General features: G+C 50.4%; 3 protein-coding genes across 5 annotated transcripts in view; all 3 read right to left on the bottom strand.

Annotated features, from left to right (window-relative positions):
* The window catches only part of LOC311530873 (E3 ubiquitin-protein ligase TRIM39-like), a 28358-nt gene extending 15984 nt beyond the window's left edge, over positions 1-12374 (bottom strand). Inside the window, exon 1 of one of the 2 annotated variants that reach the window (XM_084647858.1) lies at positions 12296-12374. The gene's annotated coding sequence lies outside the window, so the exon portion shown is untranslated. The remainder of the gene's footprint in view (positions 1-12295) is intronic. The other variant, XM_084647859.1, reaches the window with a different exon arrangement.
* Positions 12375-12996: 622 nt separating this feature from the next.
* LOC311530928 (uncharacterized protein) lies at positions 12997-19006 on the bottom strand (the record flags this gene model as incomplete). 2 transcript variants are annotated; one of them, XM_084647990.1, is made up of 5 exons in its annotated part: positions 12997-13264; positions 15600-15722; positions 16120-16327; positions 17220-17336; positions 18910-18991. In XM_084647990.1, the coding sequence occupies 3 exons, from the start codon at positions 16172-16174 to the stop codon at positions 13128-13130; spliced, it is 315 nt and encodes a 104-aa protein (XP_084504116.1). In that variant the 3' UTR covers positions 12997-13127. The 2 variants fall into 2 exon arrangements, with proteins under 2 accessions (XP_084504116.1, XP_084504115.1); XM_084647989.1 differs by lacking the exons at positions 16120-16327; positions 17220-17336 and having other exon boundaries at positions 18910-19006.
* Positions 18867-24507, bottom strand: LOC311530847 (acetylcholinesterase-like). Its single transcript, XM_084647796.1, has 4 exons — positions 24387-24507; positions 21477-22971; positions 19813-19979; positions 18867-19389 (listed from the first exon to the last, which is right to left on the bottom strand). The coding sequence occupies exons 2-4, from the start codon at positions 22961-22963 to the stop codon at positions 19325-19327; spliced, it is 1719 nt and encodes a 572-aa protein (XP_084503922.1). The 5' UTR covers positions 22964-22971; positions 24387-24507; the 3' UTR covers positions 18867-19324.
* Between the last annotated feature and the right edge of the window lie 776 nt (positions 24508-25283).

Below are 25283 nucleotides of genomic sequence, written 5' to 3'. Positions count from 1 at the left end.
GATGAGTGGCCATTTCAGCCTACAATTTGCCCCTGAGAAAAGGAGCTAGATGAAGACTGGCAGTCGGTCTCTGAGGCAGGTGGGCTTAGGGGGTGTGACGTTATGAGTGTAATAGAATATCTCACTGAAAGGTGACAGGCCCAGAAAGAGTTAACTAACTCACAAACTAACCTGACTCATGGCTGAACTTTAAAGACTGGTTAGGAAGATATGTAAATGAATAGAGCTTGGAAATGCAAGTCTGCATTGTTAGAGATAAAAGGGTAGATGTTTGTTCAGGTCTTGTCATGTAAGCAACCAAGTCTTGTCTATGGCTATAGCTTTGATTCAAAGATCAAAAGAGGAATATTAACATTTAGGAAGACACTGGAGGGCAATAGTATTATTGTCTATTTGTCTCTCTGAAGATTGTGGTAACCTGTATCTGAACTGTTTAATGGATGAATTATCCTGTGCTAATTACCATGATGTTTAGGAGAAGGGAAGTTAAGCCTACTGTTTTCTCAGGCCAAGAGGCTGCTGGAAATGTATAAAAACCCTGGGACAGTATCCTTCTTCATCTCAGATCTGCTTTGGGTTTCAAGAAGGGGAAACCTTAAACCATAAGGATTGAGATCCCCAGTCACTGACTGGAGTCACCCTGAATATGGACACTGGACTATAACCTATAGACTATTTCCAAAAGGACTTCTGGCAACTACAAGCTCATCTCTGCTCTGTATCTGAACCGCAAGAATTGAATTCAAGTCTGTAGGTATATTGATCTCTTAAAAAAGAAAAGAGAGAGTGTTGGTTAATAAATTTTAGTTAATGAGAATTGACTATAAGCGTGTATTTTGGATAAAATCTAAGTTATAATTGGACCTGGATGTGTGGCTGATCTTTTGGGATTGGAAGAACCTTTTCTTTTATATGGTAAGATTTTCAGCAATCATCATCGTATCTGACATGTGTGTCTGGATGGAGGCCGGAGGCTGGGCACTTTAAGGGAACTGTGCTGTTTGGACTTCTGAGTAACCAGTGAAGTAATACACGAGCTGTTTTGTGCTGGCTTGGTAAATCTAAGTATTGGAATATCCACCAGCTTTTGGGGTTTTGTCTGCCCCGTTTTGTTTACAGTTCACCCTAATTGAGTGACCTCAGCTGCTCCCATGGGCAGCATCATTACAGGGGGATTGGGGTTCCCCAGGGAGGGGAGGACCCCTGAGTGTGGGGTCCTGTCAGGGGGCAATGCCCGAGCAAAGGGGCACCGCGGGCTGGGAGGGACGTGGGGCCTGAATTAAAGTGTGGTGGAAAAAAGGGAGAAGCAGGTGGCATCAAGGGAGACACTGGCCAGCAGGAGGCGCTGCAAAGCTTGAAGAGCTAATTCCCAGACCAACCAGCAGGAGGTGCCACGCCAGTGAATGCTCTGCCTTGCTACACCCTCACTTCCAATCTCCAGAGTCTGATGAAGTATGGATGCGCTGGGTAGCCAGCAAAGGAGGTTCACATGTGTTCAAAAAAGACAGTGCAGAAACGTGGACTGGAATATGTAAAGCGATGGCAGAGACCAAGGCTTTAAAAAATAACAAATATGACCACGGCTGTTAAATGGTTCAGACAACATGCCCCAAGACTGGCGGGGCAAGTAGCAGAAACCAAAAAAGAGTTAAAAGAAGCTACAAATGCAACAGAGCACACTGGAAAGCACAGGAACAGAACAGAAAATTGGAAACAGCTGTAGAAAAACTGCAAAAAAGAAAAGTGCCATCCCCTCGTAATAAACCTTGTTGGGCGACACCGGGCTTCAGGTATTTAGATAATGCTTGAAGAACTGGGACAGAAATGGGAAACAGGTGGTCCGAGCAAAATTAAAAGATGGAACATGGAAAGACTGGAATGGGTGCTGCAGTGGAGACATTGGGAATGACCAAGTAAGTGCACAGGAGGAAAAGGTAGCAAACAATACTCTCACTGCATCGGTAAATCAGGAGAAAACGGTAGGGTAAACAGAGCATCTTAAGACAGTGTTTTTCAAACTGTGGGTCGCGGCACGTAAGGTGCTGGGTTGCGGCAGCTCTGATCGGCACCACTGACTGGGACATTAAAAGCTCCCAGGATGGTGCTGCCGAGCTAAGGGAGGCTAGTGCCTACCTCTTCCGACATAGCGCTGGCCCCGGAAGTGGCCAGCAATGGGTCTGGCTCCTAGGCCAGGGGGCCACGGGACTCCACGCGCTGCCCCCACCCCAAGCACCGGCTCTGCACTCCCATTGGCTGGTTTTCAGCCAATGGGAACTGGGGGGATGGGGGGAAGGGCGCTTGTGCGCCTCTGCCTGGGAACCAGGCCTGCTGCTGGCTGTTTCTGGGGCGCAGCGCGGTTCGCGGTGCCAGGACAGGCAGGAAGCCTGCCTCTGCACCCCAGCTGCACCGCTGACCGGGAGCTGCCAGAGGTAAGTCTGCACCCCAACCCTGCGCCCCAATCCCCTGCCCCAGTCCTGAGACCCCCCCAAACCCAGAGCCCCTCCTGCAACCCAAACCCCTCATCTCTGGCCCCAGCCCAGAGCCCTGACCCCCTTCTGTACCCCAATCCCCTGCCACAGCCCAGAGCCCCCTCCCACACCCTGAACACCTCATTTCCCCCCCCCCACCCCAACCCATGTGCCCCAGCCCCTTGCACAGCCCAAAACCCCTCATCCCCAGCTCCACTGGGTCGTGGGCATCAACAATTTTCTTCAACTGGGTCCCCAGAAAAAAAGTTTGAAAACCATTGCCTTAAGAGACATGATTGCAGGGGAGTAGATACAAAAGAATTTCAAAGTGAAAAACCGAGAGGATGAGGAATCGAAGAATTAACGCATGGAGTTGCCCAGAAATGGTTCACTGCAGCAGAGAAACACGCTCCTGCAATCCATTTAGCAGGCAGACAGAAACAACAGACACTGGGGGAACAAAATCAGGTTTTGTAAGAGCAGATAAAGACCCCCCCATTCTCCTCTCAGAGCCAGGATAAAAACCAGGGGTGTGAGTTCCCAATTGCTTCAACCCACTGAGCCCCACTCCTCGCTCACAGCTAATGATGTAATCTTCTCTCTCAAATATTTGTACATACCCCTTAGTTTTCCTTTATATCCTCTGTCTGCTAAACTTGCTGCTCCTGCCTGTACTTTAAAATGACCGTACAGAGTTAATTGATCTCTCTTGGCTCAGGTGTCCCTCCCTTCCTAGTTTCAGAGTGGTAGCCGTGTTAGTCTGTAGCAGCAAAAATAAAGATGAGTCCTTGTGGCACCTTAGAGACTAACAAATTTATTTGGGCGCCTCCCTTCCTAGGTTACTTCCCCCCGCCCCCGACCTCTCTTCACTTCTGCCCTCTCTTTGTTTTAAAAGTTGTAGTTATTACAGAAAGAGAGGAAGCAACTGAAAACAAAACCGAGAAAACAAAAAACTGTATTCTAAACAAGTCCAGCGAATTAATTATTTTAACCCTTCAGGAATGCAACAGCTGGAATTACTTACCTAACTTTCTTAAAGACAGGGCTGCCAAGCACCAGAAATGCAGACTCTGCTTCTAATCCTAACCACTGACTAATATTTGAAACATGGGTTTTCCTTATTTCCATACAGCAGAGTTTTAAAAATAAAATATAAAGTAATGGAAAATGCCTAACTTACTAAATTAATATAACAAAGTGGGCAAATAACTTAATATACATTTTTATCCATTCTTATTAAAGTTTAAAAAAATATAACTGGCTTATTTAGATGTTTAACTTCTGTTTACCTGTTTGTTTTCTAGAATGCATGGCTTTAATAACTAAGCTCTTAACACCTTATCTTGTCTAGTTATGAAAACAATTCCGGCACCATTCACCTTTAATTGTAAGGTTGTCCTGTATGTCACGTATGCTGTCCTGTGCTGGATGCTGTGTGTTTTGTTTTAATTTTGTTGCAAAAAAGTCAATGTAATCCTCTTTGTTATTATAAGTGGTACCACGCTATTTTAATATCGTGGTGGGACAACCATCATAATACCATTTTTTTTGCAAAGCTCAAAAAGGCCTCAGTTATAAATATATGTACACATATTTTTGCCCAACAAATAATGCAATTGCAAACAAAAAGAATGATTTTTTATTAATCACAGGAAAAAACGCAAGGGGAAACCTCAACATTAATGTAAAGGTATTAACACAATGTCAATTTCTTATTTGGGTTTTTATAAACTTGTTTTCACCATTATTAAATATTGAAATATAGTTATAAGAATGCCATAGAAAAAATGTCAAAAAATATAACCATATATACCATGCCCGGTTATACTGCAAAATGTTAAAGCTAACCAAACAATTTCACCAGGTTTCCACCTTTGTCTCCCAAATACAACCAAGCATCATGAAAGTTTTATACCCTCCATAGACCTGCATTTGAAATTCATTTTGGTTTAATTTTTATACTCTTCTTTTATATTATGCTAAAGGGAAGTAGTGGTTAGTAAAGTTTGTGCTTTCAAACAGTTAACAAAGGTGGAATTGGGATCACAAGCAAATTAACTCTAAAAAGCTTGGTAAAAATTCTGTTACTAACTTTTCCTAAAACACAGTGCTCAGTCGGGGAGAGCCTGTCATAAATATAAAGGGTAAACACCTTTAAAATCCCTCCTGGCCAGAGGAAAAACCCTTTCACCTGTAAAGGGTTAAGAAGCTAGGATAACCTCGCTGGCACCTGACCAAAATAACCAATGAGGAGACAAGATACTTTCAAAGCTGGAATGGGGGGAGAAACAAAGGCTCTCTCTGTGTGTGCGATGCTTTTGCCAGGAACAGAACAGGAATGGAGTCTTAGAACTTAGTAAGTAATCTAGCTAGATATGTGTTAGATTCTGTTTTGTTGAAATGGCTGATAAAATAAGCTGTGCTGAATGGAATGTATATTCCTGTTTTTGTGACTTTTGTAACTTAAGGTTTTGCCTAGAGGGATTCTCTATGTTTTGAATCTGACTACCCTGTAAGGTATTTACCATCCTGATTTTACAGAGGTGATTCTTTTACTTTTTTTCTTCAATTAAAATTCTTCTTTTAAGAACCTGATTGCTTTTTCATTGTTCTTAAAATCCAAGGGTTTGGGTCTGTGTTCACTTATGCAAATTGGTGAGGATTTTTATTAAGCCTTCCCCAGGAAAGGGGATGTAGGGTTTGAGGAGGACTTTTTGGGGGAAAGACGTTTCCAAGTGGGCTCTTTCCCAGTTATATATCTGTTAGACGCTTGGTGGTGGCAGCAATAAAGTCCAAGGGCAAAAGGTAAAATAGTTTTGGGGAAGTTTTAACCTAAGCTGGTATAAATAAGCTTCGGGGGTTTTCATGCTGGTCCCCACATCTGTACCCTAGAGTTCAGAGCGGGCAAGGAACCTTGATAGAGCCATATACCTTCTCACAGAAGACTGTGAGCACCCATTTTAGCAGTTGAGCATTATATTATGAAAAAATTGGTAATGCATACATTTACTAAAAAGGAATGTCTATGCAACAAAAGCAAACGTATCTAAAACAGGTCTATTTGTGCTAAAGAATTGGGAAAATCATAACAAAAGCATCCCTTGTGTTATAAAAGACTTGGTTCCTATTACAGTGTAAACAAACTAAGTTAATTTGTGTACTAAATTTGGGTTATTGAAAACAAGAGAAATGTACAAGCAAACAAGCCAAACCTTTACTATGTTAACCAACTTAAGCTGTTTAAGGGTGCATCCCACAGACCAAAGATTCCAGAAGATATCAATGCACAGTGAAGAAACCCCCTGGCATCAAGTAAGAAAAATGAAGTGCTTTATAAACAACAGACTGGTCAAGTACACCTCAGACTACCATATTATGGACAATTAAGTAGGCAATCAGCTAGAATCCACTAGTTGGACCAGGTTTAACTGCCATTTAAACTGTATCTTACTGAGCAAAGTGAATTCATATGCCTGTGGTTTTATTGTGTAAAAGCAACTGTGTTATTGCCATATACTTTGTTAATTGATATACTAGCTTCTTATCAGGAATGATAAGAATTAAGGGCTGGATAAGAGACTATTCAGCCGTCTGGGATCTCTTAAAATAGGTGACTTCAAAATCTAGAGGGAATTATGGGTTGCATTTCAAGATTGTTTGACTCTGGGGACCAATTTGGAACAGGGACAATATGAACATTTATATAACAAAACATTAACTATTTTGACCACCAGGCAGTGGAAACTGTTTCTGAACCTGTAATTCATGATCTTAAGGGCCTAATTACTGAAGAAACAGTGCACCATTTACAATGTGCACGACATCGCTAAACTGTTTAAGCAAACACAAATAAAAATTAACAAACTAATGGCAGCAAACAATATGAAGGCAAGAAAAAAAACCCCAAATTGGTAAAGAAATTATTTATATTGCTTATGAGAGTTACATAGTAACTTCCATAACCAACTCATTAGAGAACATTAAAAAAAGCCAGAGAAAATTGCCTAACCTTATTAGTGATTCACAGCTAACTAGCTTTGCGCTCAGTGTATAACAAAAACAGTGGAGAACTGACAATGTCAGGTCATATGGACAAATTCCCTGTTAGCACCAGTCATAATTTGGGGTCAACGACAGTGCATCCTAACTGAGGCATGTGCTATTTAATACAATCTTGTTCCAATATTACCAACATTAAATCCCTGACACAGCAATACTTGATACCTACTTAACGGACAGTAATCAATTTATCTGGTAGACAGCGTTTAAAAGAAACAACTGTATCTACGTCAACTACTGGTGTACCATGCAGCAAGGCAAACCTAAAGAGCATCGCACGGTGGCTTGTTATGCCAGGAACGTTGTTGACATCACAACTCCAGTGCGTGGTCACAATAATTCAGGCCAAATGAATGGTACAGATAAGTGAGCCACTCCTGTTTCCTGCCCAGTGAAAATTACTGCTGGATGTCACCATTGGGTAAGGGAAACCTATAAAGTGGATGGGCAAAACTGTATAGTAACCGATTACAGAGAAAATGTATATACGAAGACCTCATTTGTGATGTCACTACTCCAAATTTTTGGTTTATTCCTCATACACATAGCACTGTGGGACACGTTGTAATAATATCTCCTGCAGTATTTCAGAACAACTCTAAAACTATATCCCTTAACCAAAGTCCCGGACCTAACATTCCCAGGACCACTATATGGGACTACGAACACTGCAAATGAAAATCTAATTGAGTGAATGTTCAGGCCAAAGGACAGACAGGGAATGAATGTGTGAATGGTAATGTAAGGTGGCCATGTAACAGTGTTTAGCCCTCTGGGTCATCCGAAGTTCATGCATTATGGTTTTCCCAGGGATGATGAGTAAACATCCTCCCAGGAAAAAGCCATAAGGAGGGGGAATATAGTAGGAAGACAGAGCCTGAAGCATGGGCCTGGTGAAAGACTTAAGGCCTGAACCAAAGTCAGCAAAAGTTATGCTATGAGCAAAAGTCAGGCCCTGTCAAAAAGCAGATGCTTGCCAGCAAGTTCACTGTCCGGTACGTAAACTTGGCACAAGTATGGATGGCGTTGCTAAAACACACTGAATATGTAAACACATTCCAGCAGGCCAGCACAGGGACACCCCAGCGTGGCACAAGATGGTTTGACAGAAGCGATGAATGGGGGGTGTTTGATCTAGAACATCAGGAGTAAAGCACAAAGACGGGTGGTTAATAGGGACGTTTTGTCTGAAGCATCACGATAAAGGTACAAGGGGAGACAGCAAACATGTCATGAAACACGTAAAGTGACACGCAAGTTGCTTATCCCCGATTGTTTGTTTCAGTCTATAAATGTTGAGGTACCTCGCCGTAACCCTTAGTCCAGGCTAGGTGGCAGTGGTAAGTCCCACCACTGACTGAGCTGGTCCTTTGTCATGGGCATACATATAATAGTATTCCTGTAGAGTCTATGGGGTGCTAGTACCATGCTTTGTCGGCAATAAAGCTGGCCAAGCACCAGAGTTTGTGGTCTTTTTGGGCAGTTCAATCGAGGTCTGCTCTGCCATCTACCTGGCCAGAGCCAGTACAGCAGACAGAGAGAACACACGCGCAGCCAACTACTGACAACAAGAACTAGATCTCAATTACCACCCAAAGGCACTGAAGAGAAATCAACCTCTTTGTCCATACATTGACTAGTGCACCGTGGGAATCTTGGAACAGCTATCCCCAAATGCCCAGAGCCCAAGAGATTGCTTCTTGGGTTGCCTTAACATGAGTGTCATATGTAAGACAAGGAAGGTGACGGTCCTGCTCGACTCAGCACTAGTGAGGCCTCAGCTCGAGTATTGTGTATAATTCTGGGCACACTTTGGAAAAAAGGTGGACAAGTTGGAAGAGAGTTCAGAGGAGGGCTCAGAAAACCTGGCCTATGAGGAAAGGTTAAAAAAAGCTCAGCCTGTTTAGTCTTCAGAAGAGAAAACGGAAGTGGGGCCTGCTAATAGTTTTCAAATGTTAAGGGCTGTTATAAAGATGAATGTGATCAATTGTTCACGATGTTTACTGAAGAAAGGACAAGAAGTAATGGGCTTAGTCTGCTTCAAGGGAGATTTAGGTTAGATACTAGAAAACTGAAGTAGGACAGGTTTCTGAGTAGCAGCCGTGTTAGTCTGATTCTCTGGCTGTGCCTTCATTTCCACCTCCCGTCCTGTCTAGTTAGACTGTAAACTCTTCAGGTCAGGGACTGGCTCTTATGGTCTCTTTGTACCGGGGTCCCTGATCTCTAGGTGTTAGCATAATAAATAACAACAAACTTCCTCCTAAGGCCTTAATGTAAGTGGGAAATTGTGAGCAGCCTGGGGTAGGGCCCTCTTGTGTTGTGTTTGTCTGTACAAGCCGCCTTTATTCTTAATAGGCTATCTCACAGGGAAATAATAAGGTTAGTGAGACTCGTATAAGTGTAGGGCTGGAAGGGACCTCAAAAAGTCATCAAGTCCAGCCCCCTGTGCTGAGGCAGGACCAAGTAAACGTAGGCCATCCCTGACAGGGGTTTATCCAACCTGGCCTTAGAAACTTCCAGTCATTATTCTTCTTCTTTCACCGATGGATTGTAGTTTCCTGAGAAAGGCAGTGGTGTCTTGAAGATAGCTGGGAGTGCTGGTAGCATAGGGCCTGAGGAGGGAGGCTACATAGCCAGACAATCCTGCTGTCAGGGTGCTAATGCCTGAGATGATGGGGCGTCCAGGATTTCCAGATTTATGTATTTTGGGTAGCAGATAGAATACCCCAGGTCGGGGTTCCAGGGGTGTATCTGTGCGGATTTGTTCTTGTGTTTTTTCAGGGAGTTTCTTGAGCAAACGGTGTAGTTTCTCTTGGTAACCCTCAGTGGGATCAGAGGGTAATGCATTCTTACAACTACAATACCCACCTGTTGAAATGAAGAAACAGACTGACAGAGCCAGAAGAGTACCCAGAAGTCACCTACTATAGGACAGGCCCAACAAAGAAAATAACAGAACACCACTAGCTATCACCTTCAGCCCCCAACTAAAACCTCTCCAACGCATCATCAAGGATCTACAACCTATCCTGAAGGACGACCCATCACTCTCACAGATCTTGGGAGACAGACCAGTCCTTGCTTACAGACAGCCCCCCAACCTGAAGCAAATACTCACCAGCAACCACACAACAAAAACACTAACCCAGGAACCTATCCTTGCAACAAAGCCCGTTGCCAACTGTGTCCACATATCTATTCAGGGGACACCATCATAGGGCCTAATCACATCAGCCACGCTATCAGAGGCTCGTTCACCAGCACATCTACCAATATGATATATGCCATCATGTGCCAGCAATGCCCCTCTGCCATGGACATTGGTCAAACTGGACAGTCTCTACGTAAAAGACTACATGGACACAAATCAGACGTCAAGAATTATAACATTCAAAAACCAGCCGTAGAACACTTCAGTCTCTTTGGTCATTCGATTACAGACCTAAAAGTTGCAATTCTTCAACAAAGAAACTTCAAAAATGGACTCCAACGAGAGACTGCTGAATTGGAATTAATTTGCAAACTGGATACAATTAACTTAGGCTTGAATAGAGACTGGGAGTGGATGGGTCATTACACAAAGTAAAACTATTTCCCCATGTTTATTCTACCCCCCACGGTTCCTCAGATGTTCTTGTCAACTGCTGGAAATGGCCCACCTTGATTATCAGTACAAAAGGTCCTTCCCCCCCCGGCTGGTAATATCTCACCTTAAGTGATCACTCTCGTTACAGTGTGTATGGTAACACCCATTGTTTCATGTTCTCTATGTATATAAATCTCCCGACCGTATGTTCCACTGAATGCATCCGATGAAGCGAGCTGTAGCTCACGAAAGTTTATGCTCAAATAATTTTGTTAGTCTCTAAGGTGCCCCAAGTACTCCTTTTCTTTTTGTGAAGTAGGACAGTTAAGTTTTGGAATAGGCATCCAAAGGAGGTTGTGGAGTCCCCATGACTGGAAGTTTCTAAGGCCAGGTTGGATAAACCCCTGTCAGGGATGGCCTACGTTTACTTGGTCCTGCCTCAGCACAGGGGGCTGGACTTGATGACTTTTTGAGGTCCCTTCCAGCCCTACACTTATACGAGTCTCACTAACCTTATTATTTCCCTGTGAGATAGCCTATTAAGAATAAAGGCGGCTTGTACAGACAAACACAACACAAGAGGGCCCTACCCCAGGCTACTCACAATTTCCCACTTACATTAAGGCCTTAGGAGGAAGTTTGTTGTTATTTATTATGCTAACACCTAGAGATCAGGGACCCCGGTACAAAGAGACCATAAGAGCCAGTCCCTGACCTGAAGAGTTTACAGTCTAACTAGACAGGACGGGAGGTGGAAATGAAGGCACAGCCAGATAATTTGACTTGTCCAAAGTCAGTGGCAGAGCCAGGAGACTGGAGTTCTGATTCCCAGTCCAATGCTCTACCCATTGGGCTATGCTTCCTATCCAAGGCGTAATTCATGATATGCTTTTCTACCTCCATAGCATAGATTTTGAAGCCACTAGGGAAGGACAAAATTAACTGGGTTTCTGCTCATTCTTAAAACTGCTTCTTTATGAGGAAGGCAGCCTGCAAAGGGAGTTAGCGGGGTAAAATAAAATAATTTTATTTAGAAATCCTGCTCTTATTTACCCCATTTTTTTCCTCACAAAAGACTATTAATGGCAGAAAGGTTTACATCAAGCGAGAAATCTTTAACACAGAACTTCCCTCCCACCTGTTGACTGGGCATTTGAGTTAAGAGGGTGTTACCAGAACAGATTTTTTTTTTTTAAAGTGATTTCTGTTTAATTGAGTGAAGAGCACTTGTGGTGGAGACTGGGGGTATTCTGCAGTTGCTGGGAAAGAAACAGCAAGGTGGACTCACTATACTGGGAAGAAGAAACAGGAATACCTAGGGCAGTGGTTCTCGATCAGGGGTACACAGAAATCTTCCATCAGCTCATCGAGATATTTGCCTTGTTTTGCAACAGGCTACATAAAAAGCACCAGCAAAGCCAGTACAAACTAAAATTTCATACAGACCATGACTTGTTTACACTGCTCTATAGACTATACACTGAAATGTAAGTACAATATTGATAGTCCCATGGATTTATTTTATAATTATCCGGTAAAAATGAGCAAATCAACAATTTTTCAGTACTAGGGGCGGTGATACTTTTGTATTTTCATGTCTGATTTTGTGAGCAGGCCTTTTTTAAATGAGGTGAAACTTGGGGGCACGCACGAGAAATCAGACTCCTGAAAGGGGCACACTCGCCTGGCAATGTTGAGAGCCACCGCCCTAGGGGATGCTGTATCTCTGCATTGCAATTAGTGTGTGTGTGTGTGTGTGTGTGTGCAGGAAGGGCAGGGAGGGGTGTGTGTGGGGGGGTGAATTATTGCAGCTGATCTCTGGGGCTGAGTGAAAGAGCTGAGGTGGAACTGGTAAGCTAGGGATGGGGGGGGGTGGTACCATTTCTTTGGAAGCAGTGAATACTGCTGGATGACGCCTGCTGCTGCTCTGCGAGGGGGAGATGGGTGGGGGGCTGGGGGAGGCAATAGGAGAGTCTCTGCCCTGATTGTTGGCGGGGGGGGGGTGTATCTCCCATGAATGTGAGGCAGTGGGAGGGGTCTCTCCTGGGATGGGGGGAGGGGACGGGCTGTCTGTGTGTGGGGGCGGGGCGGGTCCCCCGTGACAGGGGGGTGTCTCTCCCCCCGCGGCTGGGGGGGGGAGGGGTAATTACGGTGGGTCACACAGAAACCCCCCCGCACTCACCTCCGCCCGCCTCCTCCTCCCGGTGGGGACACAGGAGCCCCGGGCTGCCCCGGTCTGGGCCCAGGGCGGAAGTGACGACACGGAGGCTCAGGCCGCCCGCCCCCCAGCGGAAACCGTGAGGGAGGAGGGGTGTCGGGTTTCCGGCCACAGAGCGGAAGTCCCTGCGCCGACCTTTCCCGGGGCTCGGCGCCCTCACCGGAAGTGACGCCAGCCAGCGGCTTCCATAAGCTGACAGTCGCAGGCAGGAAAGGGGTCTGCCCCGACCAGAAACGGCCCCGCCTTCTCTCGTCACCTTCCATATGGAGCGTACCAAATTCATTCCCCCCTGTGTGAAACATACCAATTTCATAGCCGCTCCTTTGTGGCATGTACCAAATTCATACTTCCCCTCCCCGTTTGTGGAGCATCCCAAACTTCATAGCCACCTCTTTGTAGGCGGTACCAAATTCACACCCTCCCCCCCTTTGTGGGACATATCAAACGTCCCTTTGTGGAATGTACCAATTTCATGCCCGCCCCTCTGTGGAATGTACCAAATGCACACCCCCTTTGCGGAATGTACCAAATGCATATCCCCCCCCATGTGGAGCATACCAAGCTGAGCTCCCTCCCACCACCCTGTGTCCCCTCCCACGTGGCTGTGGGGTGTTTTTCAGAGCTCACGACGCCCCCGATTGAAATGAACCGCACGGACACCAGGGCTCTGGACTCGGCTTGTAATTGACTCTGCTGCGGAGCTGGAAGCGCCAGCTGGGGGGCGCGAGTGCCCAGTTTGCACCGTCACCCCTCGCCCCCACCCGGGGGGGGGCGCCGCAGGCCGGAGCTGGGGCCGCTATTCGTTGCAGTGGTCCCTGTCGGAGCAGCACGTGTACTCGGCGTGGCGCCCGGTCTGCGGGTCGTCCCACTTCAGGCCGCACTTCTTGTTATCCGCCTGGATGCAGCCCAGCATCTTCTGCTCCACCTGGCCGCCTGCAAGGGGGGAGGCAGAGAGAGCAGGGGTGAGCCAGCGGCTCCCACTCGCCTACACCAGCGAGTTGAGTCGCTTTAGCTTCCCCCGGTGGGATGAAAGGGACACAGCCCCACCCGCAGTGGGTTTGGGGGGCAGGAGGGGTGACACCGAATGGCCCGGGTCGGGTGGGGGACCGTGCCTCTGAGGGCTGAGCTTCCCAGACAGGCCTGGCGGGACGCTGCCTGCGAAGCTCTTGGCATTGTGCAGCCAGTTGGAGCTGGGCCCTGAAGAAAGCAGAACGCTTGCGTAAGCACTGAGTGATCACATAAGAACGGCCACACTCATAGATTCATAGATATTAAGGTCAGAAGGGACGATTATGATCATCTAGTCCGACCTCCTGCACAATGCAGGCCACAGAATCTCACCCACCCACTCCTGCGAAAAACCTCTCACCTATGTCTGAGCTATTGAAGTCCTCAAATCATGGTTTAAAGACTTCAAGGTGCAGAGAATCCTCCAGCAAGTGTCCCGTGCCCCATGCTACAGAGGAAGGCGAAAAACCTCCAGGGCCTCTTCCAATCTGCCCTGGAGGAAAATTCCTTCCCAACCCCAAATATGGCGATCAACTAAACCCTGAGCACTGAGTCAGACCAATGGTCCACCCAGCCCAGCATCCTGTCTTCCGACAGTGGCCAATGCCAGGGGCTTCAGAGGGAATGAACAGAACAGGGCAATTATCGAGTGATCCAGCCCCTGTCGTCCACTCCCAGCTCCTGGCAGTCAGAGGTTAAGGGTCACCCAGTGTATGACCATAAGAACATAAGAACGGCAATATTGGGTCAGCCCAATGGTCCATCTAGCCCAGTCTTCTGTCTTCCTATAGTGTCTGGCAGCAGATTCTTCAGAGGCAATGACCGGAACAGGGCGATTATCAAGTGATCCATCTCCGGTCATCCAGTCCCAGCTTTTAGCCATCGGAGGTTCAGAGCATGGCGTGAACAACACAGGCTGTGTTATGTGTAGGTTTGGAAAGACTCTATTTTTATCAGTAAATGTCCATTTCACCACACACACATAAACCGACAAAATACATTTCCAATGCTGCTTATCCGAGTTTGCTTTAAGGCTATTTCCATTATACGTTTTGATATGTGATGTTGATAATTTGTGTTTTATGGGCTATAAAAGCTTTAGTTTTTCAAATCTCAACATCTACTGTCAGGAAATAATTATTGTCCAACCCCCCTCTTATTGTCTGACACTGCCCCACCCCCGCCCCGATTACCTGCAATTGTGAAAATTTAAAACAAAAAAATTGGAAAAAAAAATGTTGAAACCCCCAAATTTTGCACAACTGTGAAAATTTAAATAGATATAAAAATGCTTAAAAATAAACATTGATATTAGGTGTCAAAATTATAAAAAAATAAAAATTGAAGTCTGCCAAGCTTAGTTATACAGAAGTCAGCCTAGATGAAAATAAGTGTGTGTGTGTGTGTGTGTGTGTGTTAGAGAAACTATAGCTCTGCCATTGAGGTGGACTTGGAGAGAATGTGTCTGAGTAACTGAGAGGCTGGGTAGGGCAGAGACACTGGTTTCGGGGCCTCGGCAGACGACCTGCAGGGTCCCCACTGCCAGCATGGGTGTAGGAGATGGGGTGCACCTGGGAGTGTGCCTGAGAGAGCTGGAGTGGGAAACAATGATCAGGAGTAGGAGGCTTAGCAGCATGTGGGGTTCAGGGGTTGGATCCCATCACGTGCAGATCAAGGTGGGATCAAGGTGTCCTAGTATGTGCAGGAGGAAGGAAGGTTATTGGAGGGGGAGAGAAAGATCACAGTGCCACCTAGGGGGCATGGAAAGGTGGAGGTGCTGATTGGCTGGGGGCAAAGGAGGTGGAGCCACGGGGGTCCTATAAGGAAGGGCCAGGGAGGGTGGGGGGATGGGATGCAGTTTAAAGTTATGCCATGGGCTGTGGTCCAGATAACGCCAGCCATGTCTTGGAAGGATGGGGGTGGCGGGCCTACGGCCTCTAGGTGGGTGCAGTGAACAGAGGGGGCAGGGCCAGCTCAGACACTGATGGACCAGCAGTGGAAGGTGAGAGGCCAATAATAGCCCAAGGAGGAAAGGGGTGTGGCTTATTGGTTTTGAGTGGGTGTGGCCAACACTGTGGGTGGAGCTAACCACCTCCGCTCAGATGTGGGTGGGGGATAAGGTGAGGGGTGTGAAGCGGGGTGGAGGGAGTAAGAGTTTTAGACAGAAGTGAGCCGGGGGAGGCTCTTGCCTCTGGATGGGTGCCAGCAGAGCCACTATTGGAGAAAGGAGACAATGGCAGCCGAATGCCTGGGTCCTTACCGTAGGAGATGGTGACGGAGAGGCAGGCTTCCTTGGGAGGGTGGGAGTTGCAGGTCATTTTTTGGGGCATGCAGGGCATCCCTGGCTGCAAGGAGCTGCAGAGCCGGCAGCGCAGGGCGTCAGCTGCGGAGGGACACGAGAGATGAGCACCCATCAGGCTGTGGCCGCCCAACCATCACCCAGACGTCCCCCCCAGAGGAGTGCTCCCCAGCAGGGCCCACCACTGGCCTCCCCTACTGCAACCTCTGGGGCTTGGCTCTGGGAGGGGAGTGGGATCTAGTAGTTACATCGGGGGAGCTGGGAGCCAGGACTCCTGGGTTCTATCCCCAGCTCTAGAGGGGAGATGAGGTCTAGTGGGTTAGAGCAGGAGGGCTGGGTGTCAGGATTCCTGGGTTCTATCTCCAGCCATAGGAGGAGAGAGGGGTCCCCCACAGCAGAAGCAGCTCAGGGTCTGTATATGTCACACTGTAGTGGAATTCCCCCCCCCCCCGAACCCCCCACAGCCCGAGGTGGCGCTTACCGCCTAGCATGAGGCAGAGCAGGGCAGAGACTGCGAGGAGCAGAGTCCGGGCCATGCTGGGCTCCTCTGGATCAAGGCAAGTGCTGGGTCAGGGGAGTGGAGAGTTCTCAGCTGGTGGAGATGCAGACTCCTGGCTGATTGCAGGTGGGCTCAGAGCTGGCTTTATCCTCCCACAATCCCCTGAGGGCCAACCCCCGCAGATCACTCACTGGGGTGGGGGTGGAGGACAATGAGACGGGACGCACTGGACTGTGGCTGATGTCCAAGGAGATTGCCAGGTGGACTCCCACACAGAGAACAGCCGCTGCCTAGAAGCAACACCCACCCTACCCCCACCAGGGATACCAGCAGAAGACTGGGAGTCAGGACTCCTGGATTTTCTCCCTGACAGTGAGAGTGGAGTGGGGTCTAGTAAGCTGGGGTAGGGGAGGTTGGGAGCCAGGACTCTTGGGTTCCGACCCCAGCTTTGGGAGGGGAGTGGACTCTAGTGGTTAGAGGTGGGGGAGCTGGGAGTCAGGACTCCTGGGTTCCATCCCCAGTTCTGGGAGGGGAGGGGAGTCTAGTGGTTAGAGCTGGGAGCCAGGACTCCTGGGTTCCATCCCTGGCTTTGGGTGTGGAGTGGGACATAGTGGTTAGAGCAGGGGAAACGAGGATTCTGGGTTCTTGTCCTAGGCCTACCATTGGTTTTTGGCAAGACTTTTATCCTCATTTGTAAACAAAATGGCATCAGCCAAGAAATATATTTAATCATAGATAATCATAGAATATCAGGGTTGGAAGGGAACTCAGGAGGTCATCTAGTCCCACCCCCTGCTCAAAGCAGGACGATATGTAACCTCACCATCTGCGATCTGCTGTAGGAATTATTGTGGGGGGCAGTTCTCTGCCCTGTGTCACACAGTGGGTCAGACTGGATGATCTCAATGGCTCTTTCTGGCCTTGGAATATATGAATCTACGAAGCTATAAATATCCTGTGCGGAGGTGGAATGAATCCTGTTGAACTGGCATAAATAAGGACAAACACTTTGTTCTCACAGTTAATGGGTTCGGCTTGATCTGTTCATGAGGGAATTAGGACACTGCCTCCCTCATATTTACCTGCTATTGACTCAGTGGCAACCCCTCTGTGATGCTAGGGGGCGCTGTGCTGCAGGGATTGGGGTGGGGGCTCAGTAGGGGGCACTCTCCCTTCGCAGTGAGTGCTGACCCTGATGCCTGGAGATAAAATATAAAATAAAGACCCTGAATACACCAGTTCCATCCCTGGTTCTATCTGCTAGACTCACTCCCCTTCCAGAGCCAGGGAGAGAACCCAGGAGTCCGGGTTTCCAGCCCCCCACTGAATCTAGCTGTGGAGACTGATCCGTGCCCAGCAGTGATTGTTCTTTGTGTAGGCAGCTACTATGAAATGGCTTTGCTCTGTCCCTCCAGCCAGCCCCCCCGCCGGGTGATGCTCCCTGCATGGCTGGCCACCTCAGCACAGAAGGAAAATGCCAGTTCCCAGCCCCCCTGTGATCAGTCAGGAGTGTGTGTCATTCTCATCTAAGCCCTCTGTACTCCCTGCACCCAGCACCTGTCCTGGCTCAGAGAAGCCCAGCATGCCTAGGGTCTGACTGCCAGCCCCCTGCTCTTACCACTAGACCCCACTCCTCTCTCAGAGCTGGGGATAGAACCCAGGAGTCCTGACTCCTAGCTCCCGCAGAACCCACTAGACCCAACTCCCTACACAGAGCCAGGGATAGAACCCAGGAGTCCTGACTCCCAGCCCCCACCCATGCCCCATTCTAACCCACTAGAACCCACTCTCTTCCCAGAGCCAGGGATAGAACCCAAGAGTCCTGGCTCCCAGCCCCCCCTGCACTAATCCACTAGACCCCACACCCCTCTCAGACCTGGAATGGAACCCAGAAGTCCTGGCTTCCAGACACCCCCTGCTCTTACCACTAGACCCCACTCCCCTCCCAGAGCTGGGATAGATCCCAGCAGTCCTGACTCCCAGCCCCTCCCCCCTGGCTGTAACCCCCTAGATCCCACTCCCCTTCCAGATCTGGGAAAAGAACCCAGGAGTCCTGACTCCCAGCTCCTTCACTCCCCTTTTAGAGCCAATGAGAGGACCCAGCTCCCAGCCCCCTTTCCTCTGGGGTGGACAAATGAGTGTTGAAGATGCTGAAATCAGCCCCTTGGTGTGGCTTCCGTCTAATGAGTTGACTCAAATGCATGCATGCAGCTGCCCTGGAAACCGCCCTGTCAATTAGTATCCCTGGAGGTGGGGGAGCTCTCCTTGGAGGACTCAGAGGTGTGGATGGGGATCGCCGGTCTCTGCCTGCCATGCCAGGGGTTACGTGCTCAACACAGGCAGCTTTTCCACCAGGACCTTGAGTCAATCCAGAGTGAACAACCCCCGCAGTGCCACTGAAAGAGGATGAATCACAGCCCTGGGTCCTCTCAGTCATGCATAAGCCACTTCCCTGGCACGTCTCGGGTCAGCAACCCACCAGATCTCTGCTCGGCCATAGAGACGTCTGGGGTAACCCAGCCAAACTGACAGAACCTCAGGAGGGGAAAAGTGGTGTCACTCCGCAATGTACAATGACGGGAGTGTGTGTGTGTGGCGGGGGGCTGGAAGTCAGGACTCCTGGGTTCTATCCATGGCTTCGGGAGAGGAGTGGGGCCTACTGGGCTGGAGGGGGCTAGCAATCAGGACTCCTGGGTTCTTCTGTCTCACTTGGTGATGCACATAATAAATAATAATAACAGAAGGCATTTATTAAAGAAAGCAGGTACTGACCCAAACAGGCCTCTACACAGCTCTCAGTCCAGAGTTGTCTCCCTTGTTCATCAGGGACACCACATTGGCTGGAGCGATATGCTGAACACAGCGACATCTAATGGCAGAATGACATACTGCAAGGAAACATGCCTGGAGAAAGAAAAGGACTTGTGGCTCCTTAGAGACTAATACATTTATTTGAGCATCGGATGCAACCGATGAAGTGAGCTGCAGCTCATGAAAGCTTATGCTCAAATAAATTTGTTAGTCTCTAAGGTGCCAAAAGTACTCCTTTTCGTATCTCCATCTAGTGGCCAGATGAATTACTACAGCAGCCGTCTACTGACTTCCAGCTGAGCAAATTACTCCCTTTGCTCAGCTGGTGGTAGGCATCTGGGATTTGATGCTGCAGGTCCTGGCTTCCTCATGGGGCTCAGTTCTCCTTCTCTTCCTCGTGTTCCCTCTTCCTTGTGGGTTCAGCAGTTCTGTGGGTCTCAGCTGGGGGAGGAAATGCAGATGTCATTCTCCCACTGAAAAGGCCCAAACAACCACAAACTGTGCTTGAGTTTGGGGCTGCCCCACAGCACGTGGGTTCTGGTGACTTCAGGGGATGAGAGAACTCCCCACAGGTGTCTGATCCTCTAGAAGGCCAGAGGATCATCCCATGTTCACATAAAAAGCAGCAAATGGGACACAAGGCTTTTTCCCTCTAGGGGAAGTCAGCTGTAATCCATCCTCAGATCTAGGGGACTGGCTGGCTTGGGAGGGCAGGGAATGGCACACAGGGAATTTTCCCTATAAGGTGTGCCAGCTCCAATCTGGCCCTAGGATGGGGGCACTGGCTGCTCCAGGGGGATGGGGAATGTGACATGAGGCCTTTCCCCTGTAACGCTGCAATCCTCTTACTCTACTGATGCTCACCTGTGGGGCTTGGCTTCTCTTTGAGCACCGATGCTAAGAAGCCGCAGTGCCGGGTGGGCGATGTTCCCTTGACCTGGAGCGGCTCTGTGCTGATGCGGACGAAGTTCTGCTCCTTGGAGTTGTAGAGGGGCCACTGCTCCTCGCTGCCCTCTGACCCTGTGGGGTTCCTGGGGGGAAATTCAACACGTCCCGTGGAAGTTAATACTGGACCTGGGCGGGGATGGGAATGTGCTCCAGCTGGAGTCTGACATCCCAGATGCAGGAGTCACTGGGAGTCAAACCGCAAAGTCTGGCCCCTTTCCAAAATGGCCACCCTCAGTGAAGATGGCTGCAGCCTCCTGTTCTTCTCAAATGGACTAATACTCATGGTGCCATTGTTCTCTATGAGACTGAAGCCACATGCTGCCCTCAGTGAAGATGGCTTTCCTTTTGTGCTCTCAGACATAGGGTGGGCAGTGTGGGGAGCAGAGCAACATAGAGGCAGAGGGAAGGACACTGCAGTGGTGGGGAAACATGGGGGCACAGATCTGGGCTGGGAAGGAGGCTGAAGCCACAGTTTGCCCTCAGTTAAGATGTCCGCTGTCTCTTGTCCTTCCAAACAGGAGATAGCCATGTGCTTCCCTAACTAAAGATGGCCACTTCCTTCTAATGTTCTCAATGGGATTGAAGCCTCTGGCTGTCCTGAGTTATGATGGCTGCCATTCGCCTACAGCACTTGCAGGGCGGGCTGACTATAGAAAAGATGGCAATCACCTCCTATTGTTCCTAGAGTGAGAGAAGCCAGAGGCTGCCCACAGTTAAGATGGCCTCCTTCTGCCTGCCTCCTAGGCAAGTAGCAGTGAGATTGCCTGTAGCGAAGACGGCTGGCCTGGCCTGTGGTAACAGCAGCTCTTTGGCTCCCTCTGGAGGTGAAGTGGGGTAATGGAGGCCGCCTTTCTACCTGCCGCTGAGCTGATTTGCATATGCAGCTTCCTGGCTCCCACTTTGAGTAAATGGAGAAGAGGGAGGGGCTCCAGGTATAATTTGCATAGATGTCCAAGGAGTGCCATGCAATGCCCAAAGCTGCACAGTTGGGGGGTTCCCTGTATTTGATGCTCACAATCTGTGTCACCTTGGCCAGGTGGCTGGAGAGATGCGAATGGGGTGGCAAGTGTGAGAACTCGTGGTGGTTCGATAATGGGGAAAGTGGCTAGCCCTAATCTGGGAGTCAGTGGACCCACTTTGGGTAGTCAGGAGCCAAGAACAAAAACATTTGTGGTGGTGGTGGTTTTTGCGTGGTTGCGGTTTGTAGTTTTGCCATTGTTGGGGTTAGGCAAGGGAAGAGAAGCTGTTTTCTAAGCTGCTAATTTTCCTGCGGGAATGCAATTGTGTTGTTGTGTTTTCAAAATTCCTGTGTGAAAAAGGAAAGGGGCTGTTACTAACTGTGAATCATCATGTTTAAAATTTTGTCTCCCTCATAAAAATTTAGTTCTTCCTCTAGCCGGGGGTGGAAGTTGAACTGGTTTTCTATATTTAAAAAGGAACTCTTCCTAGACTTGGCTGTCAGACCACGTTGTGGACAACTGGCTCAAGGGGGACACTCACTCTTCTGGTTTGATCACTGGGGCTGCTTTTTGGGCTGTTAGGATTAGAGGGCATGAGAGGATTCTGGGGGATTCCCTTACCCGCTCCTGGCAAACTCCGCCCAGTACCGCATCACCCTGCGGCTCAGCCCGGTCTCGGCCTCCGTGAGAGTGTAGTTGGCGCCCCACATGGCCGTCAGGGTCCCGAAGAGGTAGGGCACCTCGGAGCTGTGTGGCACCCCCATCCACTCTGGTAAAGACAAGCCGGGACTGCGGTGGGTGAAGTAGTAGGTGTACACAGGACTGCCGGCCTCCGCCTCTTGCTCAGCCACCTCAGCTACCGGGCACACGAAGAGGTGGTCACCGGTGGATTGATCCATGGCCCATAAGTATCGTGCCTCATCCTGCCTCTCCTGGATGTACCGCCGTGCCACGATCTGGATGGCCTCTTCTGGGGCCCCTGGCACTGTCAGCCTCACCACCTGCAGCAGCTCCTCCCAGCCGATGTGGCTGATGTTCTCCAGGCTGAAGTCAAGAGGACTGAATTTTAACATGTAGCTGCCTTCATTGGCGGTGAACCCGGTCAGGATGGGCATAGGCTGGCTCTGCCCAGCCCTCAGCAGCCTTGATGGTGTATCAGGGAGGAAATCCCCATCTGGTGTTGGCACAAAGACCATCATCAGCATCTCCTTGCTGCGCAAGATGGAGTTATCGTGTTTGGGGAACTCCCCGGGTTCCTTCCCCAGCAGGCAGCCCACCAGGGCGGTGTCGTCACCATCGGCGCAGCCCAGCAGCTGGCCCAGCCTCCGGCCTCTCTCCCTGGCCCCCTCAAGTGAAATCCAAGCCCACGGTGCGTTCGGGGCTCCGCTCTGTAGCACAGCGCGGGTGAAGAGGGGCCGGCTCCCTGGGGAGAGGAGGTGGAAGCCGACTGAGGAACCACCGGCGCTCACGCCGAAGAGCATCACGCGGGCTGGGTCCCCACCGAAGGCGGCCGCGTTGTCCCGCAGCCAGCGCATCGCCAGTCGCTGGTCCCACAGGCCGGCGTTCCCCGGGGCAGCCGGGGGCAGGGACAGGAAGCCCAGCGCCCCCAGCCGGTAGTTCATGGAGGCCACAATCACGTTCTCGGTAGCGGCTAAGAAGCGCCCATCATAGACGCTGAGAGAGGCAGAGCCAGAAATGTACCCCCCACCGTGGATCCAGACGAGGACAGGGGCTGTCCCGTTGGGCCGGGGATGGGGCACCCAGACGTTGAGGAAGAGGCAGTCCTCAGACAGCGGTGTTTTGGGTGACCAGACCTCAGCCTCAGGGATACCAGTAAACAGAGGCTGGTGGCAGGCATTGCCGAAGTCGGTGGCTTCCTGGACGTGGCTCCAGGGCTGGTGGGGAAGTGGTTTCTGGAAGCGCAAGGCCCCCACGGGGGGCTCGGCGTAGGGGATGCCCAGGAAGGCCGTTACTGAGCTGGAGCCGGCCGGGAGGCGCTTGCCCCGGATGGGGCCGCTGGTGGTGAGCACCACGGTGCAGTTGTCATCGGAGCCAGAGCTGGGGCCCGGCAGGGAGAGAAGGAGCAGGCAGGGGAGGAGTCCCAGCATTGCGGCAGCTGGAAGGGAAACACCCCACCAGAGGGAGTTACAGGGGAAGAGCCATAGGGCCTTTCCCCTTCAGCCATTGCCAGTCCTCATCTGATCCAAGCCCTCCACCAATAGATGGGGGCAGGAGGTTTCCTTTGCTGTCCTTGAGCCCCTTGAGCAAATACAGCCCTGCCGGTCAGTCACCCTGGCACACTGAGTCTTTTGCTGAGCTCACTATGGTATGTCCTTCACCTCACTGCAGGTGAGAGCGCCCTTCCTGCCCTGGGAGAACACGTCTGGACAGGAGGGCGACCATCACACTCCCCTACCGGTAGACCCCATCTTGCCCATCTCTAACCCCCTAGACTCCACTCCCCTCCCAGAGCTGGGGATAGAACCCAGGAGTCCTGACTCCCAGCCCCCACTGCTCTAACCCACGAGACCCCACTCCCTTGCCAGAGGTGGGGATAGAACCCAGGAGTCCGGCTCATGGTCATCTCACACAGTGGCTACACAAATTGTACCCCTGAGCTGTGAGACCCGAGACACTGACCAAGGCAGCAGAGAGCAGAAGAACAAGACAGGGCAGAGGGAATGGGGGGACAGTGACAAACAGGTGGTCCAGACCTGGGGAGGAAGCTGCAGCGTCTGTGTGGATGGGCACAGGATCTAGTGGGTTGGGGGGTCGGGCATCCTGGGTTCTAGCCCGAACTCTGGCAGGGGAGTGGGGCCTAGTGGGTTAGACAATGGGGGCTGGGAGTCAGAACTGAAGAGGCAGGTTCGGAGCATCAAACCCTCCTTGGAAATGCATCTCCTGGGAGCAACGGGAAATATAGAATCCAGACCCAAGGTCGGGGACTGGCTGGGTTCGGGGGCAGGGAATGAGACATGGGGCCTTTCCCCTCCAGGGGATGCTGGCTCTGATCCCGGCCCAGATCCCCCTGCCCCTGTCTCCATATATTGGGGTAGAAAGAAGACTCATCCACCTGTGTGTGTGGGGTGACTGTCATGTGCACTGCCATCTGGCCGGGGAAGGAACCTGTCCCTGCGGCTTGTATTGTATAAGGACCTGCAACTGTCATCAAGAAACCACTGATTTTCATGGGCACCCCGGAGAATACGGCTTTTCCTTGATGTCCATTGAGCACGAGCAAAGAGGGGAGTGGGGTCTCGGAGCAGTGGGGGCTGGGAGTTAGGACTCCTGGGTTCTATCCCTGGCTCTGGGAGGGAAGTGGGGTCTAGTGGTTAGAGCGGGGAGGGGGGGCTGGAGACAGGACTCCTGGGTTCTATCCCCAGCTCTTGGTGTGGGGTCTGAGAAATGGTGTATTGGATGGGTAATTCGCAGGGCAGATCCCAGATCCAGCCCCCGATGCCGCATCATTCCCTCCCTTGACCCTCTCTCCCCGTCTTGGAGCTAGGGGGACCAGCAGCAGCACAGACTCACCTGTCCGTCCCCCCAGTGCAGTCGCCGCTTTGTGGCTCTCACTGCGGCTCACGGTTCAGCGAATGGGGGATGATGGATCCGACTGGATGGCTCCAACCCAGAGACTTACGGCCCCCGTGGTTTATTGATCCGGAGAGCAGTGACCTTGTTGAGCTCAGCTCATGCAGGGAGAAGGGGGGCATGGGCCAGCCGGAGGGAGTCCAGGGCAGGGGCCGAAGGCTTCGAGGCACAGCGGAAAGGCTCCGCCGGCTGAAATGCAGCCACCTCTGGGGTGGGGCAACGAATCACATCCACCCAGCAGTGCTGCTCGGGCATTGCTCCCTCGGCACCGAGATGTAGCCGCCTCTGGGGTGGGGCACAGCAGCCATTGAGCACACGGGAAGGTAACGTAATGGTTTAGGAGTCACGGAATTGCATAGGAGCTGGGAAGGCTGAGTTCACCTCCCAAGACTTAGTGGGGGTGTGGGAAGCGTCGGGGGGCAGGCCTCATTGGAAAGACCTTGGGGAATATGTTTTCTGCCCCAGGCAGTACATGGCAGAGTGGCCGCCCCAGTGGCAGTTGGGGTGAAGGATCGACTCCCTGCTCCAGCAGCTTGGGGGGAAGGATCGGGGAGAGGGTTAGGGCTTCAAAGGTTTCAACCACGCTGTGTGTAACTCGTGCATGCGTGAGCTGACGTCTGCACTGGAGAGCCAGGTTCGGCGCATCAAACCCTGCTTGGAAATGTATCTCCTGGGAGCAATGGCAAATATAGAATCCAGGCCCCGGGGCGGTGGGGAGTGGGACATGGGGCCTTTCCCCTTCTGGCCCCTGTCTCTGTATATTGGGATACAAAGAAGCCTCCACCACATCCCTGGCATATGCGGGGTGACAACTGGCCAGGCAGGAACTGTCCCTGT

The sequence above is a fragment of the Lepidochelys olivacea genome (assembly GCF_965140295.1).
Source record: "Lepidochelys olivacea isolate rLepOli2 genome assembly, chromosome: 14".
In the NCBI taxonomy this organism is placed as follows: Eukaryota; Metazoa; Chordata; order Testudines; family Cheloniidae; genus Lepidochelys; species Lepidochelys olivacea.
This window is presented reverse-complemented; position numbering and strand designations above follow the sequence as displayed.